Here is a 24,340-nt window from a genome sequence, read left to right as displayed (position 1 = left end):
GACCTGGTATTGGGGAACGAGCCCGGCCATGTGGTAGATGTTTCAGTAGGGGAGCATTTCGGGAACAGTGACCACAATTCAGTAAGTTTTAAAGTGCTGGTGGACAAGGATAAGAGTGGTCCTAGGATGAATATGCTAAATTGGGGGAAGGCTAATTATAACAATATTAGGCGGGAACTGAAGAACATAGATTGGGGGCGGATGTTTGAGGGCAAATCAACATCTGACATGTGGGAGGCTTTCAAGTGTCAGTTGAAAGGAATTCAGGACCGGCATGTTCCTGTGAGGAAGAAGGATAAATACGGCAATTTTCGGGAATCTTGGATAACAAGAGGTATTGTAGGCCTCGTCAAAAAGAAAAAGGAGGCATTTGTCAGGGCTAAAAGGCTGGGAACAGACGAAGCCTGTGTGGAATATAAGGAAAGTAGGAAGGAACTTAACATAGAACATAGAAAATACAGCACAGAACAGGCCCTTCGGCCCACGATGTTGTGCCGAACCTTTGTCCTAGATTAATCATAGATTATCATTGAATCTACAGTGCAGAAGGAGGCCATTCGGCCCCCTGAGTCTGCACCAGCTCTTGGAAAGAGCACCCTACCCAAACTCAACACCTCCACCCAACACCAAGGGCAATTTGGACATTAAGGGCAATTTATCATTGGCCAATTCACCTAACCCGCACATCTTTGGACTGTGGGAGGAAACCGGAGCACCCGGAGGAAACCCACGCAGACACGGGGAGGACGTGCAGACTCCGCACAGACAATGACCCAAGCCGAAATCGAACCTGGGACCATGGATCTGTGAAGCAATTGTGCTATCCACAATGCTACCGTGCTGCCCTTAAGAACAAATAAATCTACACTATATCATTTTCCCGTAATCCATGTACCTATCCAACAGCTGCTTGAAGGTCACTAATGTTTCCGACTCAACTACTTCCACAGGCAGTGCATTCCATGCCCCCACTACTCTCTGGGTAAAGAACCTACCTCTGATATCCCTCCTATATCTTCCACCTTTCACCTTAAATTTATGTCCCCTTGTAATGGTGTGTTCCACCTGGGGAAAAAGTCTCTGACTGTCTACTCTATCTATTCCCCTGATCATCTTATAAACCTCTATCAAGTCGCCCCTCATCCTTCTCCGCTCTAATGAGAAAAGGCCTAGCACCCTCAACCTTTCCTCGTAAGACCTACTCTCCATTCCAGGCAACATCCTGGTAAATCTTCTTTGCACCTTTTCCAGAGCTTCCACATCCTTCCTAAAATGAGGCGACCAGAACTGTACACAGTACTCCAAATGTGGCCTTACCAAAGTTTTGTACAGCTGCATCATCACCTCACGGCTCTTAAATTCAATCCCTCTGTTAATGAACGCGAGCACACCATAGGCCTTCTTCACAGCTCTATCCACTTGAGTGGCAACTTTCAAAGATGTATGAACATAGACCCCAAGGTCTCTCTGCTCCTCCACAATGCCAAGAACTCTACCGTTAACCCTGTATTCCGCATTCATATTTGTCCTTCCAAAATGGACAACCTCACACTTTTCAGGGTTAAACTCCATCTGCCACTTCTCAGCCCAGCTCTGCATCCTATCTATGTCTCTTTGCAGCCGACAACAGTCCTCCTTACTATCCACAACTCCACCAATCTTCGTATCATCTGCAAATTTACTGACCCACCCTTCAACTCCCTCATCCAAGTCATTAATGAAAATCACAAACAGCAGAGGACCCAGAACTGAACCCTGCGGTACACTACTGGTAACTGGGATCCAGGCTGAATATTTGCCATCCACCACCACTCTCTGACTTCTATCGGTTAGCCAGTTCGTTATCCAACTGGCCAAATTTCCCACTATCCCATGCCTCCTTACTTTGTGCAGAAGCCTACCATGGGGAACTTTATCAAATGCCTTACTAAAATCCATGTACACTACATCCACTGCTTTACCTTCATCCACATGCTTGGTTACCTCCTCAAAGAATTCAATAAGATTTGTAAGGCAAGACCTACCCCTCACAAATCCGTGCTGACTATCCCTAATCAAGCAGTGTCTTTCCAGATGCTCAGAAATCCTATCCTTCAGTACCCTTTCCATTACTTTGCCTACCACCGAAGTAAGACTAACTGGCCTGTAATTCCCAGGGTTATCCCTAGTTCCTTTTTTGAACAGGGGCACGACATTCGCCACTCTCCAATCCCCTGGTACCACCCCTGTTGACAGTGAGGACGAAAAGATAATTGCCAACGGCTCTGCAATTTCATCTCTTGCTTCCAGGAGTCAGGAGGGCTAGAAGGGGTCACGAAAAGTCATTGGCAAATAGGGTTAAGGAAAATCCCAAGGCTTTTTACACGTACAAAAAAGCAAGAAGGTAACCAGGGAAAGGATTGGCCCACTGAAGGATAGGCAAGGGAATCTATGTGTGGAGCCAGAGGAAATGGGCGAGGTACTAAATGAATACTTTGCATCAGGATTCACCAAAGAGAAGAAATTGGTAGATGTTGAGAATGGAGAAGGGTATGTAGATAGCCTGGGTCACATTGAGATCCAAAAAGACGAGGTGTTGGGTGTCTTAAAAAATATTAAGGTAGATAAGTCCCCAGGGCCTGATGGGATCTACCCCAGAATACTGAAGGAGGCTGGGGAGGAAATTGCTGAGGCCTTGACAGAAATCTTTGGATCCTCACTGTCTTCAGGTGATGTCCCGGAGGACTGGAGAATAGCCAATGTTGTTCCTCTGTTTAAGAAGGGTAGCAAGGATAATCCAAGGAACTACAGGCCGGTGAGCCTTACTTCAGTGGTAGGGAAATTACTGGAGAGAATTCTTCGAGACAGGATCTACTCCCATTTGGAAACAAATGGACGTATTAGTGAGAGGCAGCATGGTTTTGTGAAGGGGAGGTCGTGTCTCACTAACTTGATAGAGTTTTTAGAGGAGGTCACTAAGATGATTGATGCAGGTAGGGCAGTGGATGTTGTCTATATGGACTTCAGTAAGGCCTTTGACAAGGTCTCTCATGGTAGACTAGTACAAAAGTTGAAGTCACACGGGATCAGGGGTGAGCTGGCAAGGTGGATACAGAACTGGCTAGGTCATAGAAGGCAGAGAGTAGCAATGAAAGGATGCTTTTCTAATTGGAGGGCTGTGACCAGTGGTGTTCCACAGGGATCAGTGCTGGGACCTTTGCTGGTTGTAGTATATATAAATGATTTGGAGGAAAATGTAACTGGTCTGATTAGTAAGTTTGCAGATGACACAAAGGTTGGTGGAATTGCGGATAGCGATGAGGACTGTCAGTGGATACAGCAGGATTTAGATTGTTTGGAGACTTGGGCGGAGAGATGGCAGATGGAGTTTAATCCGGACAAATGTGAGGTAATGCATTTTGGAAGGTGTAATGCAGGTAGGGAATATACAGTGAATGGTAGAACCTCAAGTGTATTGAAAGTCAAAGAGATCTAGGAGTACAGGTCCACAGGTCACTGAAAGGGGCAACACAGGTGGAGAAGGTAGTCAAGAAGGCATATGGCATGCTTGCCTTCATTGGCCGGGGCATTGAGTATAAGAATTGGCAAGTCATGTTGCAGCTGTATAGAACCTTAGTTCGGCCACACTTGGAGTATAGTGTTCAATTCTGGTCGCCACACTACCAGAAGGATGTGGAGGCTTTAGAGAGGGTGCAGAAGAGATTTACCAGAATGTTGCCTGGTATGGAGGGCATAAGCTATGAGGAGCGGTTGAATAAACACGGTTTGTTCTCACTGGAACGAAGGAGGTTGAGGGGCGACCTGATAGAGGTCTACAAAATTATGAGGGGCATAGACAGAGTGGATAGTCAGAGGCTTTTCCCCGGGTTAGAGGGGTCAATTACTAGGGGACATAGGTTTAAGTTGAGAGGGGCAACGTTTAGAGTAGATGTACGAGGCAAGTTTTTTACGCAGAGAGTAGTGGGTGCCTGGAACTCGCTACCGGAGGAGGTGGTGGAAGCAGGGACGATAGTGACATTTAAGGGGCATCTTGACAAATACATGAATAGGAAGGGAATAGAGGGATGCGGACCCAGGAAGTGTCGAAGATTGTAGTTTAGTCGGGCAGCATGGTCGGCACGGGCTTGGAGGGCCGAAGGGCCTGTTCCTGTGCTGTACATTTCTTTGTTCTTTGTTTGTGAACTTGTGTCTGTGAGTGTGCGTCTGTCTGTGGGCATGCGTCTGTGACCCTGCATCTGTCTGCACACATCTGCCAGTCTGTGCACAGGCATCTGTCTGAACGTGCATCTGTCTGTGCGTGTACATCTCTGTGAACGTGCATCTGTCTGTGCACATGCGTCTGTCTGTGAATGTGCATCTGTCTGCGCGTGCTTCTGTCTGTGAACATGCGTCTCAGTGCACGTGCGTCTGTTTGTGAACTTGTGTCTGTCTGTGAGTGTGCGTCTGTCTATGAGCATGCGTCTGTGACCCTGCATCTGTCTGCACACATCTGCCTGTCTGTGCACGTGCGTCTGTCTGTGAACGTGCATCTGTCTGTGCGTGCTTCTGTCTGTGAAGATACGTCTCACATTGTGGGTGCGCCTGTCTGAATAGTGCACGTGCGTCTGTTTGTGAACTTGTGTCTGTCTGTGAATGTGTGCCTGTCTTTGCGCATGTGTCTGTAAATGTGCATCTGTCCGAATGTGCGTCTGTCTGTGAGTGTTCATCTGTCTGTGCATGTGTTTCTGTCTGTGCTCGTGCGCCTGTCTGTGTGCATGCATCTGTATGTGAATATGCGTTTGTTGATCTGACTGCATCTGTGTGCATAAATGCCTGTGTATGTACATACACCTGTCTGTACACGAGCTTCTTATGCAAATATTTGTCTGTACTCGTGCTTCTGTCTCTGTGTGTGCCTCAGTCTTGCGTGCATCTGTGCATAAGCATCTGTCTGTGCGCATCACCTGTCCGTGCACGTGGGTCTGTCTGTACGTGTGTTTCTGTCAGTATGTGTGCTCCTGTCTGTACGTGTGCTCCTGTCAATACGTGTGCTCCTGTCAGTACATGTGCTCCTGTCAATACGTGTGCTCCTGTCTGTACGTGTGCTCCTGTCTGTACGTGTGCTCCTGTCTGTAAATGTGCTCCCGTCAGTACGTGTGCTCCTGTCAGTACGTGTGCTCCTGTCAATACGTGTGCTCCTGTCAGTACATGTGCTCCTGTCAGTACATGTGCTCCTGTCAATACGTGTGCTCCTGTCAGTACGTGTGCTCCTGTCTGTACGTGTGCTCCTGTCTGTAAATGTGCTCCTGTCAGTACGTGTGCTCCTGTCTGTACGTGTGCTCCTGTCTGTACGTGTGCTCCTGTCTGTACGTGTGCTCCTGTCTGTACGTGTGCTCCTGTCAGTACGTGTGCTCCTGTCAGTACGTGTGCTCCTGTCTGTACCTGTGCTCCTGTCAGTACGTGTGTTCCTGTCTGTACGTGTGCTCCTGTCAGTACGTGTGCTCCTGTCAGTACGTGTGCTCCTGTCAGTACGTGTGCTTCTGTCTGTACGTGTGCTCCTGTCAGTACGTGTGCTCCTGTCAGTACGTGTGCTCCTGTCAATACGTGTGCTCCTGTCTGTACGTGTGCTTCTGTCTGTACATGTGCTCTTGTCAATACGTGTGCTCCTGTCAGTACGTGTGCTCCTGTCTGTACGTGTGCTCCTGTCTGTACATGTGCTCCTGTCAGTACGTGTGCTCCTGTCTATACGTGTGCTCCTGTCAGTACGTGTGCTCCTGTCTGTACGTGCGCTCTTGTCTGTACATGCGCTCCTGTCAGTACGTGTGCTTCTGTCTGTACATGCGCTCCTGTCAGTACGTGTGCTCCTGTCTGTACGTGCGCTCTTGTCTGTACATGCGCTCCTGTCAGTACGTGCGCTCCTGTCAGTACGTGTGCTCCTGTCAGTACGTGTGCTCCTGTCTGTACGTGTGCTCCTGTCAGTACGTACGCTCTTGTCTGTACGTGCGCTCTTGTCTGTACATGTGCTCCTGTCAGTACGTGTGCTCCTGTCAGTACGTGTGCTCCTGTCTGTACATGTGCTCCTGTCAGTACGTGCGCACTTGTCTGTACGTGTGCTCCTGTCTGTACGTGTGCTCCTGTCAGTACGTGTGCTCCTGTCAGTACGTGTGCTCCTGTCTGTACATGTGCTCCTGTCAGTACGTGCGCTCTTGTCTGTACGTGTGCTCCTGTCTGTACGTGTGCTCCTGTCTGTACGTGTGCTCCTGTCAGTACGTGTGCTCCTGTCAGTACCTGTGCTCCTGTCTCTACATGTGCTCCTGTCAGTACGTGTGCTCCTGTCAGTACGTGTGCTCCTGTCAGTACGTGTGCTCCTGTCAGTACGTGTGCTCCTGTCAGTACGTGTGCTCCTTCCTGTCTGTACCTGTGCTCCTGTCAGTACCTGTGCTCCTGTCTCTACATGTGCTCCTGTCAGTACGTGTGCTCCTGTCAGTACGTGTGCTCCTGTCAGTACGTGTGCTCCTGTCAGTACGTGTGCTCCTGTCAGTACGTGTGCTCCTTCCTGTCTGTACCTGTGCTCCTGTCTGTACCTGTGCTCCTGTCTCTACATGTGCTCCTGTCAGTACGTGTGCTCCTGTCAGTACGTGTGCTCCTTCCTGTCTGTACCTGTGCTCCTGTCTGTACCTGTGCTCCTGTCCGTGTGTGTGCTTCTGTCCATACATGTGCTCATGTCCATATGCATGATTCTGTGTGTATGTGCATCTGTCAATTGTGTATGTTTGTGTGTGCGTGCCTGTGCACATGCATATGTCATTGTGTGTGTTGTTACAACACCCTGGTCTGGGGTGCGGTCAATTCCAGCCCCCTTGACCTGGAATCTTAACTCAAGTGAATTAACCAATAATTGTTAGAAAAATACCCGAAGTGTTTGACCCTTGGCTGCCCCCACCCTATATATAAACACACACACACACTGACACACACACACTGACACACACACACACACACACACTGACACACACTGACACACACACACTGACACACACACACTGACACACACACACACTGACACACACACACTGACACACACACGGTGACACACACACTGACACACACACACTGATACACACACACGGTGACACACACACTGACACACACACACACACACACTGACACACACACACTGACACACACACACTGACACACACACACACACTGACACACACACACTCACACACACACACTGACACACACACGCACTGACACACACACACGGTGACACACACACACTGACACACACACACTGACACACACACACGCACTGACACACACACACACTGACACACACACGGTGACACACACACACTGACACACACACACGGTGACACACACACACTGATACACACACACTGATACACACACACTGACACACACACACGCACTGACACACACACACTGACACACACACACTGACACACACACGCACTGACACACGCGCACCCACACACACACACACTGACACACACACGGGGACACACACACACTGACACACATACGGTGACACACACACACTGACACACACACACACTGACACACGCACACTCAAGCACACTGACACACATGCATACACACACTGACACACACACACACACACTGACAGACACACACTGACGCACACACAGACACACAGTTATACACACACGCACACACACACTGATGCACACTGACACACACACACACACTGACGCACACACTGACACATATACACACACACACACTGACAAATACACACACACACACTGACACACACTGACACACACACACAGACAAATACACACACTGACACACACACACACAGACACACGCACTGACACACACAGACAGACACACACACGCACAGACACACACAGACATACACTTTCAGTCACACACAGACACGCTGACACACACACTGGCACACACACACAGACACAGACACACGCACAGACATACACTTACAGTCACACACTGACACACTGACACACACGCACACTGACACACACGCACACTGACACACACACACACACTGACACACACACGCACATTGACACACACACACTGACACACACACACGGTGACACACACACACTGACACACACACACGGTGACACACACACACTGACACACACACACACTGACACACACACACACACTGACACACACACACACTGACACACACACACTGACACACACACTGACACACACACACGCACTGACACACACACACACTGACACACACACACGGTGACACACACACTGACACACACACACTGACACACACACACGCACTGACACACACACACACTGACACACACACGGTGACACACACACACTGACACACACACACTGACACACACACGGTGACACACACACACTGACACACACACACGGTGACACACACACACTGACACACACACACTGACACACACACACGCACTGACACACACACACTGACACACACACACGCACTGACACACGCGCACCCACACACACACACACTGACACACACACGGTGACACACACACACTGACACACACACGGTGACACACACACACTGACACACACACACACTGCCACACGCACACACAAGCACACTGACACACATGCACACACACACTGACACACACACACACACTGACACACACACACTGACGCACACACAGACACACAGTTATACACAAACGCACACACACACTGATGCACACTGACACACACACACACACTGACGCACACACTGACACATATACACACACACACACTGACAAATACACAAACACACACTGACACACACTGACACACACACACAGACAAATACACACACTGACACACACACAGACACACGCACTGACACACACAGACAGACACACACACGCACAGACACACACAGACATACACTTTCAGTCACACACAGACACGCTGACACACACACTGGCACACACAGACAGACACAGACACATGCACAGACATACACTTACAGTCACACACTGACACACTGACACACACGCACACTGACACACACACACACACACTGACACACACACGCACATTGACACACGCACACTGACACACGCACACTGACATATGCACACACACGCACGCACACCGACACACACTGACACACACACACTCACTGACAAATACACACACACACACACACACTGACACACACGCACACTGACACACACACACACACTGACACACACACGCACATTGACACACACACACTGACACACACACACGGTGACACACACACACTGACACACACACACGGTGACACACACACACTGACACACACACACACTGACACACACACACACACTGGCACACACACACACTGACACACACACACTGACACACACACTGACACACACACACGCACTGACACACACACACACTGACACACACACACGGTGACACACACACTGACACACACACACTGACACACACACACGCACTGACACACACACACACTGACACACACACGGTGACACACACACACTGACACACACACACTGACACACACACGGTGACACACACACACTGACACACACACACGGTGACACACACACACTGACACACACACACTGACACACACACACGCACTGACACACACACACTGACACACACACACGCACTGACACACGCGCACCCACACACACACACACTGACACACACACGGTGACACACACACACTGACACACACACGGTGACACACACACACTGACACACACACACACTGCCACACGCACACACAAGCACACTGACACACATGCACACACACACTGACACACACACACACACTGACACACACACACTGACGCACACACAGACACACAGTTATACACAAACGCACACACACACTGATGCACACTGACACACACACACACACTGACGCACACACTGACACATATACACACACACACACTGACAAATACACAAACACACACTGACACACACTGACACACACACACAGACAAATACACACACTGACACACACACAGACACACGCACTGACACACACAGACAGACACACACACGCACAGACACACACAGACATACACTTTCAGTCACACACAGACACGCTGACACACACACTGGCACACACAGACAGACACAGACACATGCACAGACATACACTTACAGTCACACACTGACACACTGACACACACGCACACTGACACACACACACACACACTGACACACACACGCACATTGACACACGCACACTGACACACGCACACTGACATATGCACACACACGCACGCACACCGACACACACTGACACACACACACTCACTGACAAATACACACACACACACACACACTGCCAGACACATGCAGACACACATACATGCACAGACACACACAGACATACACTTTCAGTCACACACAGACACACTGACACACACACAAACTGACACACACACTGACACACACATACACATTGACAAACACGCACACACACTGACACACACGCACACAGACACACACACACACAGACATACACTTAGTCACACACAGACACACACACTGACACACGCACACACTCACACACACACACTCACGCACTGACAAACACACACACACGTACTGACACACACACACACACTGACACACACGCGCACACACACACACATACACACTGACAAACACACACACACAAACACACAGACATACACTTACAGTCACACACAGACACACTGACACACACACACTGACAAACACACACACTGACACACACACATTGACACACACGCACATTGACACACACACACTGACACACGCACACTGACATATGCACATACACGCACGCACACTGACACACACACACTCACTGACAAATACACACACACGCACACACACACTGACACACACTGCCAGACACACATACATGCACAGACACACACAGACATACACTTTCAGTCACACAGACACACTGACACACACACTGACACACACATACACACTGACAAACACGCACACACACTGACACACACACACACAGACACACACACACAGACATACACTTAGTCACACACAGACACACACTGACACACACACACTCACACGCACACACTCACGCACTGACAAACACACACACACACACACTGACACACACGTACTGACACACACACACACTGACACACACGCGCACACACACACACATACACACTGACAAACACATACACACACACACAGACATACACTTACAGTCACACACAGACACACTGACACACACACTGACACACACACACACTGACAAACACACACACTGACACACACACTGACACGCACATTGACACACACACACACTCACTGACACACACACGCACTGACACACGCGCACCCACACACACACACACTGACACACACACACTGACACACACACACACTGACACACACACACAGACACAGACACACGCACATACATACACTTACAGTCACACACTGACACACACGCACACTGACACACACACACACACACACTGACACACACATTGACACACACACACTGACACACACACACAGACACACACACGGTGACACACACACACTGACACACACACACTGACACACACACACGGTGACACACACACACTGACACACACTGACACACACACACGCACTGACACACACACACACTGACACACACACACTGACACACACACACGGTGACACACACACACTGACACACACACACTGATACACACACACTGACACACACACACGCACTGACACACACACACTGACACACACACACTGACACACACACACGCACTGACACACGCGCACCCACACACACACACACTGACACACACACGGTGACACACACACACTGACACACACACGGTGACACACACACACTGGCACACACACACACTGACACACGCACACACAAGCACACTGACACACATGCACACACACACTGACACACACACACACACTGACACACGCACACTGACGCACACATAGACACACAGTTATACACACACGCACACACACACTGATGCACACTGACACACACACTGACAAATACACACACACACACTGACACACACTGACACACACACACAGACAAATACACACACTGACACACACACACACGCACTGACACACACAGACAGACACACACAGACATACACTTTCAGTCACACACAGACACGCTGACACACACACTGGCACACACACACAGACACAGACACTCGCACAGACATACACTTACAGTCACACACTGACACACTGACACACACGCACACTGACACACACACACACACAGACACACACACACTGACACACGCACACTGACATATGCACACACACGCACGCACACCGACACACACTGACACACACACACTGATACACACACACTGACACACACACACGCACTGACACACACACACACTGACACACACACACTGACACACACACACGCACTGACACACGCGCACCCACACACACACACACTGACACACACACGGTGACACACACACACTGACACACACACGGTGACACACACACACTGGCACACACACACACTGACACACGCACACACAAGCACACTGACACACATGCACACACACACTGACACACACACACACACTGACACACGCACACTGACGCACACATAGACACACAGTTATACACACACGCACACACACACTGATGCACACTGACACACACACTGACAAATACACACACACACACTGACACACACACACAGACAAATACACACACTGACACACACACACACGCACTGACACACACAGACAGACACACACAGACATACACTTTCAGTCACACACAGACACGCTGACACACACACTGGCACACACACACAGACACAGACACTCGCACAGACATACACTTACAGTCACACACTGACACACTGACACACACGCACACTGACACACACACACACACAGACACAGACACACTGACACACGCACACTGACATATGCACACACACGCACGCACACCGACACACACTGACACACACACACTCACTGACAAATACACACACACACACTGCCAGACACACGCAGACACACATACATGCACAGACACACACAGACATACACTTTCAGTCACACACAGACACACTGACACACACACTGACACACACACACACACTGACACACTGACACACACACTGACACACACACACTGACAAACACGCACACACACTGACACACACGCACACAGACACACACACACAGACATACACTTAGTCACACACAGACACACACACTGACACACACACACTCACACACACACACTCACGCACTGACAAACACACACACACACTGACACACACACACGTACTGACACACACACACACTGACACACACGCGCACACACACACTGACAAACACACACACACACACAAACACACACACACAGACATACACTTACAGTCACACACAGACACACTGACACACACACTGACAAACACACACACTGACACACACACATTGACACACACGCACATTGACACACACACACTGACACACGCACACTGACATATGCACACACACGCACGCACACTGACACACACTGACACACACACACTCACTGACAAATACACACACACACACACACACACTGACACACACTGCCAGACACACATACATGCACAGACATACACTTTCAGCCACACACAGACACACTGACACACACACTGACACACACACACACTGACACACTGACACACACACTGACACACACATACACACTGACAAACATGCACACAGACACACAAACACAGACATACACTTAGTCACACACAGACACACACACTGACACACACACACTCACACACACACACTCACGCACTGACAAACACACACACACACTGACACACACACACGTACTGACACACACACACACTGACACACACGCGCACACATACACACTGACAAACACACACACACACAAACACAGGCATACACTTACAGTCACACACAGACACACTGACACACACACTGACACACACACACACTGACAAACACACACACTGACACACACACACTGACACGCACATTGACACACACACACACACACTCACTGACACACACACACGCACTGACACACGCGCACCCACACACACACACACTGACACACACACACTGACACACACACACACTGACACACACACACACTGACACACACACACTGACACGCACACGCACTGACACACACACGCACTGACACACACACGCACTGACACACACGCACTGACACACACACACTGACACACACGCACAGACACACACACACTGACACACACACACTGACACACACACACACTGACACACACACACACTGACACACACACACTGACACGCACACGCACTGACACACACACGCACTGACACACACACGCACTGACACACACACACTGACACACACGCACAGACACACACACACTGACACACACGCACAGACATACACTTACAGTCACACACAGACACACTGACACACACACACACTAACACACACACACACTGACACACACACACACATTCACGATAGACAAATACAAAGGGGAAGAGAGGGGTGAAATACGAAGTAAAAGGAAAAGGAAAAAGAGTCTTTGTTTCAGATGGTTATCTTTAAGCACATCTTCCTTTAAAGTGAGCTTTCAGATCCAGATCTCCATTTGTATCCTGTAATGTTTTCACTGTAGATTCATTCAGGTTCTCTGTAGATGCAGGAGGACAGCGGCTCGCCTCATTTTTGGGGTGGGGGGGGGCGTAGAGAGAGAGCGGGAGATATCGAGAGTAGGCACTCAGCTCCTTTTTCTTCAGTGTCCAGAACCCAACACTGAGCTCCTTGTGACTCTGAAAACCATTCCACTCGAGTAGGACCCAATCACCACCTGTTACTGGGCAGAATATGGATTTTTGGCCACCAGCCAACAAATCGAACCAAGTCCCACCCCACCACAAAGTCTGGGCTCTGTTGTCCAAAGCTAGCAGCACCACATACTATGTTGCAATTTCTTGAATTCTTCATTCTCTCTGCTACTTGACTTAAAGGTACATGTCCATTAAACATCCATGGATCAAAAATGATAACGGCAAAAAAGGCAAATAAGGAAACCAACAGGACCATTACAATGTGTTTGTGCATATGTCATTGTTTATGTGTGTGTATATCTTATGTATGTAGATATGTATATAATATTGTGTGTCTGTGTACATGCATATGTCTGTGTGTATGTCTGTGTGTGTGTGTACCTGTCTGTCTGTATAGACGTCTGTCTTTACCCCAATCGCTACACCGTAGCTTCTCATTTCCTCCCAATCACTAATGCCAGTTCCAGAATGATTTTTTACACGAATGTCAATATTGATCGTCCCAGCTCTTCCTTTCCAAAGGGTCACAATTTCCCCCACAATTCCTTCATTGTGTATTTTGCTGAAATTGAGAACGCTGATGTTATTTGTGGAGTGCCTCAGATAAGACGGGAGAGGTTCTGCCCATTTTCCATGTTCTTGTTCTTTGAATCCAGATGTGTGATGTCTAATTGGAATGTGAGAGCTGAGTGACCTTCATGGTTTTTGGATTGTAGATATAGTTATTTAACAGTAATGGTTCCATGACCTTCATACACCCTGTCTGAGGAGGTTATGTGTAGGCCATGGGAATGTCTGAAACATACAGCATTTCCACGGTTTTCAGTTTCAGTTTAATTTTATATGAAATTGCATTGAGTTTACAACACAGCAACATTCTGTGCATAAATATTTGGTGTTTACGCTTTACACAAACCTCCCAGCATCTCCCATCAGCAAATTTCTGCTCCTATTTATTTCTCCCTCATATACGTATCTCGAATCCTCTTCTTTGTTTCTGTGCGATTCACCTTAATCACTCCATGTGCTAGCAGGTTTGACTCTGTCACTGCCCTCTGGACAAAGAAGTTCCTTCTGAATTCTCGATTGGGTTTATTGATGACTTAGCTTATATTTCAGGCCCTAGTTTTTGACTCCTGCACAAATGGGAAATATGTCTACCCCATCAAAACTCCTTCATAGTTTTGAGGCCCCCATGAGATAACCCTTCAGCCTTGCTTTGAGAAAAGACCCCGAGCCTGTTCCCACAATTAAACAGAATCGATTTTCTCCACGTATTATTGGATACCTGCCATTTCTTCACAATGTCCACACTTTGATACATCCTTACCCTAATGTACAGGATTATCTGACTTCAGCAAACCCTCAATGTCGCAGCTGAATCGATCGTATCAGACCCTGTATCAGATCCTATATCAGACCCTGTGCCAGACCCTGCATCAGACTCTGTATCAAACCCTGTATCAGATACGGAGTCAAACAGTGTATCGGACCGTGTATCAGACCGTGTATCAGACACTGTATCTGACCCTGTATCAAACCCTGTATCAGGCCCTGTATCAGACTCTATAGGCGGGATTCTCCCGAATCAGCGCGATGCCTGACGCTGGTGTACAAAATGGAGCGAACCACTCTGGCGTCGGGCCGATCAGTCTGGCGCCACGCCAGCCGGCGCAGAAGGGACTGCGCGAGTTAGCGCATGCACAGAACCGCAGGTGTGGTTCAGCGCATGCGCAAACCGGCCTGCGTATTCTGGCGCATGCGCAGGGTGGTGTCTTCTCCGCGCCGGCCATGGCAGAACCCTACAGGGGCCAGCGCGGAAGGGAGAAGTGCCCCCACGGCACAGGGCGGCCTGCAGATCGGTTGGGCCCCGAACGCGGGCCAGGCCACTGTGGGGCCCCCCCCAGGGTCGGATCCCCCTGCGCACCCCCGAGGACCGCCCCAGCCGACTTACCTGCCAGGTCCCGTCATGTGGGACCATGTCCAATCCACGCTGGCGGGACTGGCCAAAGATGGACGGCCGCTCGGCCCATCGGGGCCCGGAGAATTGCCGGGGGGGCGCTGCCAACGGCATGGCGTGATCCCCGCCTGAAAACCGGCGCCGGAGAATACAGAGGCCGGAGTCGGAGCGGCGTGGCGGGATTCACGCCGCCCCCTGTGGATTCTCCGACCCGGTGGGGGGGTCGGAGAATCCCGTCCTATATCAGACCCTGTATCAAATCCGGCAGTATGATAGCACGTGGTTAGCACTGTTGCTTCACAGCGCCAGGGTTCCAGGTTCGATTCCCGCTTGGGTCACTGTCTGTGAGGAGTCTGCGCGTTCTCCTCTTGTTTGTGTGGGTTTCCTCCGGGTGCTCCGGTTTCCTCCCACAAGTCTCAAAAGACTTGTTAGGTGAATTGGACATTCTGAATTCACCCTCTGTGAACCCGAACAGGCGCCGGAGTGTGGCGACCAGGGGCTTTTCACAGTCACTTCATTACAGTGTTAATGTAAGCCTACTTGTGACAATAATAAAGATTATTATTATTATTAGACCCTGTATCAGACCCTTTAACAGACCCTGTATCAAACCCTGTAACAGACCGTGTATCAGACCCTGTATCAGACCCTTTAACAGACCCTGTATCAAACCCTGTAACAGACCCTGTATCAGACCCTGTATCAGACTCTGTATCAGACTCTATAACAGACCCTGTATCAGACCCTGTATCAGACCCTGTATCAGACTCTGTAACAGACCCTGTATCAGACTCTGTATCAGACTCTGTATCAGACTCTATAACAGACTCTGTAACAGACCCTGTATCAGAACCTGTATCAGACCCTGTATCAGACCCTGTATCAGATTATGTAACAGACCCTGTATCAGACTCTGTATCAGACTCTGTATCAGACTCTATAACAGACCCTGTATCAGACCCTGTATCAGACCCTGTATCAGACTCTGTATCAGACTCTATAACAGACCCTGTATCAGACCCTGTATCAGACCCTGTATCAGACCCTGTATCAGACTCTGTAACAGACCCTGTATCAGACTCTGTATCAGACTATGTATCAGACTCTTTTACAGACCCTGTATCAGACCCTGTATCAGACCCTGTATCAGACTCTGTATCAGACTCTATAACAGACCCTGTATCAGACCCTGTATCAGACCCTGTATCAGACCCTGTATCAGACCCTGTATCAGACCCTGTATCAGACTCTGTATCAGACTCTATAACAGACCCTGTATCAGACCCTGTATCAGACCCTGTATCAGACCCTGTATCAGACTCTGTAACAGACCCTGTATCAGACTCTGTATCAGACTCTATAACAGACCCTGTAACAGTTCCTGTAACAGACCCTGTATCAGACCCTGTATCAGACTCTGTATCAGACTCTATAACAGACCCTGTATCAGACCCTGTATCAGACCCTGTATCAGACCCTGTATCAGACTCTGTAACAGACCCTGTATCAGACTCTGTATCAGACTCTATAACAGACCCTGTATCCGACCCTGAGCGGGATTCTCCGACCCCCCCCCGCGGGGTCGGAGAATCGCTGGGGGGCGGCGTGCATCCCGCCGCTGCCACCGGCTGCCGAATTCTCCAGTACCGGAGATTCGGCGGGGACGGGAATCGCGCTGTGCCAGTCGGTGGGCCCCCCCCCCCCCCCCCCCGGCGATTCTCCATCCCGCGATGGGCCGAAGTCCCGCTGCTGTAATGCCGGTCTCGCCGGCGTGAATTAGACCACCTCCCTTACCGGCGGGACCAGGCGGCGCAAGCGTCCGGGGTCCTGGGGGGGGGGGGAGCGTTGGGCGATCTGGCCCCGGGGGTGCCACCACGGTAGCCTGGCCCGCGATCGGGGCCCACCGATCCGCGGGCGGGCCTGTGCCGTGGCGGCACTGTTTCCCCTCCGCGATGGCCGATGCAGAGGTGACCCCCCCCCCCCCGTGCATGCGCGGGGATGACATCAACAGCCGCTGACACTCGCGCGCATGCGCGGACTTCCGCAGGCCGGCGGAGCCCCTTCGGCCCCGGCTGGCGTGGTGCCAAAGGCCTTCCACGCCAGCCGGCGGGACAGCAACCACTCCGGCGCAGGCCAAGCCCCTAAAGGTGAGGGCTTGGCCCCTAAAGGTGCGGACTCCGCACCTTTGGGGCGGCCCAACGCCGGAGTCGTTCACGCCACTCCATCCTGCCGGGACCCCCCGCCCCGACGGGTAGGGGAGAATCTCGCCCCCTGTATCAGACTCTGTACCAGACCCTTTATCAGACCCTGTAACAGATCTTGTAACAGACCCTGTAATCAGACCCTGTATCAGTTCTGTATCAAACCCTGTATCAGGCCCTGTATCAGATCCTGTAACAGATCCTGTAACAGACCCTGCATCAGATCCTGTATCAGACCTTTATCAGACCCTGTATCAGACCCTGTAACAGACCCTGCATCAAACGCTGTATCAGACCCTGTATCAGACCCTGTATCAGACCCTGTATCAGACCCTGTATCAGATCCTGTAACAGACCCTGTAACAGACCCTGCATCAAACGCTGTATCAGACCCTGTATCAGACCCTGTATCAGACCCTGTAACAGACCCTGTAACAGACCCTGTATCAGACCCTGCATCAAACGCTGTATCAGACCCTGTATCAGACCCTGTAACAGACCCTGTAACAGACCCTGTAACAGACCCTGTATCAGACCCTGCATCAAACGCTGTATCAAACGCTGTATCAGACCCTGTATCAGACCCTGCATCAGGCCCTGTATCAGACCCTGTAACAGACCCTGTAACAGACCCTGTAACAGACCCTGTATCAGACCCTGCATCAAACGCTGTATCAGACCCTGTATCAGACCCTGTATCAGACCCTGCATCAGGCCCTGTATCAGACCCTGTATCAGATCCTGTAACAGATCCTGTAACAGACCCTGTATCAGATCCTGTATCAGACCTTTATCAGACCTCTATCAGACCCTGTATCAGACCCTGTAACAGACCCTGTAACAGACCCTGCATCAAACGCTGTATCAGACCCTGTATCAGACCCTGTATCAGACCCTGCATCAGGCCCTGTATCAGATCCTGTAACAGACCCTGTATCAGATCCTGTATCAGACCCTGTATCAGACCCTGTATCAGATCCAGTATCAGACCCTGTAACAGACCCTGTAACAGACCCTGTATCAGATCCTGTATCAGACCCTGTAACAGACCCTGTATCAGATCCAGTATCAGACCCTGTAACAGATCCTGTAACAGTTCCTGTAACAGACCCTGTATCAGACCCTGTATCAGACTCTGTATCAGACCCTGTAACAGACCCTGCACCAGACCCTGTATCAGACCCTGTATCAAACCCTGGGCCGCCCGAGTTTGTAAATTGCCTGTTATCAAGAACCTCTTCGGGCTTCGGGTGTGAGTGGAATCAGTTAAAGTGTTGTGGAGAATGTGGATCAGTGTAAGGTGTTTCTTGATGTTGACGTTTATTCTGGATCGATTATTCAGCTGGAAGACAGGAGAATGGAGCACCTGCTCAGTGACGTGCGGGGGAGGGGTGCAGACAAGGTCCGTGTTCTGTACCCTGTCAGAGGGGGGTCAAGGTGAGGCAATCCGGGACGATGTGGAATGTGCCGCAGTCACAGTGAAACCCACCCGTCAGCAGGCCTGCAACATGCTGCAATGCGCCACCTGGAGCTCTGGCCATTGGTCCGAGGTATGTCTCAGATACTCGTCTCGGTTCACTCTGTTAAACCACCTTCCACAATAAGAGCTTTGGGGAAAGGATTATCTTGCAGTTCTTTAGCACCATCCCTGTCCTCAGGACTTTACTGCCAGTGAAATACTTCCCAAGTGTAGTCATTGTTACAACATAGGGAGATGGCTGCCATTATGTGCACAGCAAGATCCCATAAACAGTAACATGATCAGAAATCTGTTTTAGTGATATTGTTTGAGGGATAAATATTAGCCGGGGCACTGTGGATAACTCCCCTCCTCTTCAAGGTTTCCAACTGTCCTGGAGTCGACAAAAAGTAAAGATTAATATCTGGGACATTTTTAGGAGCAATTCGGGAGAAAATAGTCATTTAAAAAAAACAGCTTTACAAAAGCTTTTGAACAGCTTTTCTTATTCGTCGAAGAAAATATCTGGAATGAAAAAAAGACCGAGTCAGTGACAAGTCAAGAATCATCCAATCAGGACAAAGGGTAGGATTTTCCATGCCCACCATGGAGTGTTTCACTGCTGTGGAAAGCGGCCGGCCATTGGCCGGTGCCGAGATCTTCTGGTCCCGTCGCTGTCAACGGTGGGGAAATGGTGCATTGTGGGGATGGGCATTTTATGCAACCAATGGAAGGAGTTATTGCGGGCAGGTGGTACTGTGATGTAACCTGCTGGAATATATCCAGCCAGACTGGGGATGACCTTAGTGCCCCTGCAATCTCTTGCATCTCCCTCAGACAAGGCCTCGCCTTAACATTTCCTCTGAAAGACAGCACCTCCCAGCAGTGCAGCACTCCCTCAGTACATCAGTGGGAGTGTCAGCCTAATCACCAGTGACATCTCAGCAGGCTGATTCCGAAAGGAAGACTGGAGAAAGTTGGGTGGAAGTCCGTGGTAGTGAAGAATTCAGAGCTAAAGGTTGTGTTTATAAAACAGCAATGACTGCACTTCATAATCATAGGCTATCACAGACCAGAAAGAGGCCATTTGGTCCACCATGTCTGTGCTACCTCTTTTAAAGAGATATCCATCTTGTCTCAAATCCACTTGAATAATGTAAATTTATGAACAGAACACTCCACTCCTTGTAAGGTATCAAGAGATATGGAGCAAAAGATGAGCAAATGGATGCCTCAGGTTCCCTTTGTTCTATTTAAATAAAACTTTGTAAGGAACAATGAGGCAGCATTCTTCGTCCCGCCCCCGCCAGCAGCAGGATTCTCTGTCCCACCAACTGGCCAGTGGGGTTTCCCATTGTGGGCAGCCCCACACCGTCGGGAAATCCCTGGAGGTGGGCGTGCTGCCAGCACAACAGAGAATCCCGCCAGGGGAGAATCCAGCCCAATGATTTTTTATTTTTTGTAAATTTAGAGTACCCAATTAATTTTTTTCCAAATAAGGGGCTAAATTGCGTGACCAATTCGCCTACCCTGTTGTGGGGGCGAAACCCGCGCAAACACGGGGAGAATGTGCAAACTCCACACGGGCAGTGACCCAGAGCCAGGATCGAACCTGGGACATCAGCGCCATGAGGCAGCAGTGCTACCACTGTACCACCGTGCTGCCCCGAATCCAGCCCAATGATGTTAGCAGTCTGTCTCTTGTACATTGTCCTTGTTTTAATTCAGCAAGTACTTCCTGTTCCCTGTTGCAGTGTTCGGTAACATGTGGTGAGGGGATTCAGACCAGGTCTGTCTCATGTGTGTTAAAGTCAGGAAACCAGCTTCCAGACTTTGTCTGTTCCTCTCGGTCGAAACCCTTGGTAGCTCAGGCCTGCATGCTCGGCGCCTGCAGAGATATCTTCTCGTGGTACATTGGAGCCTGGAGCTCGGTAAGTGATACATTTTTACAGCATAAACTGTCCTGGTGTTTATGTTCCACACCAGCCCCCTCCCATCCTAGTTCAACAAACCCGATCAGCATACGTTTGTGTGTTTTGTTAAGGTTCCGGACCAGACCCCAATTTATATTAGGAAACCAGGTGAGGAGCCTCAATGATTTTTCAATTGTAAAACTGTGAAGAAAGGATACTTCGCTCCAGGAGAGATTTCAATGACAAATAGGGATATGTTACATTAAAACAAACGTTATTATTAAAAAATGAGGAACCACAGAAAATAGCTTTTGAATTAACAGTTAAACAATTCTTAAAACAAAAGGAAACCTTTTTTGCTGTCTCTATCGCCAATTAAGCAAAGCCCATGACAGGGCAAAAAGCACTTATAAATAAAGTTAGCAAACACAGGGTGACTTGCTGTATACTTGCATATAGATTTCTTGGAAAGGCTGCTTGGAGAGAGAGAGAGAGAGAGACCCTTTCAACACCAGCCTGCAGATCCTGCTGTCTTTGTCAGACTCCTGCTGAACTTGACAGGATTTGACAAAATTGCTGCTCAACTTAAAAGCTCCCAACAGACTGCCAAACCTACATCAAACTGCAAAACTACAGACAGACCTGGCTCCTCCTATTAATTACATCATCTTTATCCCACTCAGATCCCATGGCCTCTTACCTAAGTCTAAACATAATGGGCATGATTCTCCCAAACAATGACTGCTATTTTGGGCGTGTTTGGCAGGGTGTTTCCCGCAGGCTTTTTGGGTGCGATCCAGATCTGGATTTGTTTTTTTGGACCTTGGTAAGTTTCTCCCTGGTCAAGCCCACACTTCGAAAAAACTTTCAGCAATGGGGAGCTGAACTCACCGGTGAGACCAGCACCTCAGAGATCAGGGTGCCATTTTGAAAGGGTGCCCTGATCTCTTGAGCTTGAGGGTCCCTCATACCCCCCATCCATGGACAATATCACCCCGCACACATGGCCATTACTCCACAGCCCCCAAGTGAGGACACCCCGCTATGAGGTATTCAGGCCTACCCACACATCCTTTTGGGCCCCCACCTTTCAGGAACCCTACCCTTCACCACCCCAACCTTTGTGAGGCCCCTTCATACCCAACCTTTACCCCGACCCTTCATAGCCCCTTCATCCCCTTTTATGGGCATAGCCCCCCCAGGCTCCAACCCTTGGCAGTGCCACCCTGTCACCTAGGCACCCTAGCATTGCCACCCTATAACACTGGCAGTGCCGCCTGGGCACCTTGGCAAGGCAGGCTGGCAGTGGTACCAGAGGAAGAGCCAAAATGTCAACCTGCCCTGTCCCAACCACTCAGGAGTCTCCAATGGCCTGGTAAACATCTCCCAGGTGCCATTACGCCCAGTCCACGTTTGTGTGGACCAGTACTAAACGATGTCTGGTCGAGGCCTTGTTGAGGAGGCCGTTAGATCCCGGGTGCCAGGAGAATTTCGCTTGCATATTAAAATGAGCAGTGGGGCTAATTAAAAAAGGCATATCTGGATCTCACCCAATGAAGGCTAGATCACATCACGATGTCTCAGGAGGTTCGGTTGAATCTCGCAAAACGTCTCAAGCGTTGCGAATCTCACAAAGTTCAGGAAGACCTTTCTTGCGAAATTCCATACCTGCATAAGCCTGAAGCCCTCCACACGCTGGAGCCCATACTTCACCGCCAACTCCCCCAAGCTTGCGAACCGCCCCTCCAAAAACAGATACTTCATCTCTTTCACCCCTTTCTTCTCCCATCTCCGAAACCACGCATCCATCTTCCTTGGCTCAAACCCATGATTCCCTCTCATCGGCATCACCCTCAAACTTGTTCTCAACTTGAATTGCTGTCGCAATTGCCCCAAAATATTCAGTGTGGCTACCACCACAGTAGTACCCGAGTACT

General features: G+C 49.8%; 1 protein-coding gene across 6 annotated transcripts in view; it reads left to right on the top strand.

The window, feature by feature from the left end:
- Window positions 1–24,340, top strand: part of paplna (papilin a, proteoglycan-like sulfated glycoprotein) — a 471,035-nt gene that overhangs the window by 304,655 nt on the left and 142,040 nt on the right. For all 6 annotated transcript variants that reach the window (XM_072487762.1, XM_072487759.1, XM_072487751.1 and 3 more), the window contains 2 exons: window positions 20,374–20,581; window positions 22,245–22,421. In XM_072487762.1, the coding sequence (XP_072343863.1) occupies window positions 20,374–20,581; window positions 22,245–22,421 (385 nt within the window). The remainder of the gene's footprint in view (window positions 1–20,373; window positions 20,582–22,244; window positions 22,422–24,340) is intronic.

The sequence above is a fragment of the Scyliorhinus torazame genome, chromosome 2, assembly GCF_047496885.1.
Source record: "Scyliorhinus torazame isolate Kashiwa2021f chromosome 2, sScyTor2.1, whole genome shotgun sequence".
NCBI lineage: Eukaryota > Metazoa > Chordata > Chondrichthyes > Carcharhiniformes > Scyliorhinidae > Scyliorhinus > Scyliorhinus torazame.
This window is presented reverse-complemented; position numbering and strand designations above follow the sequence as displayed.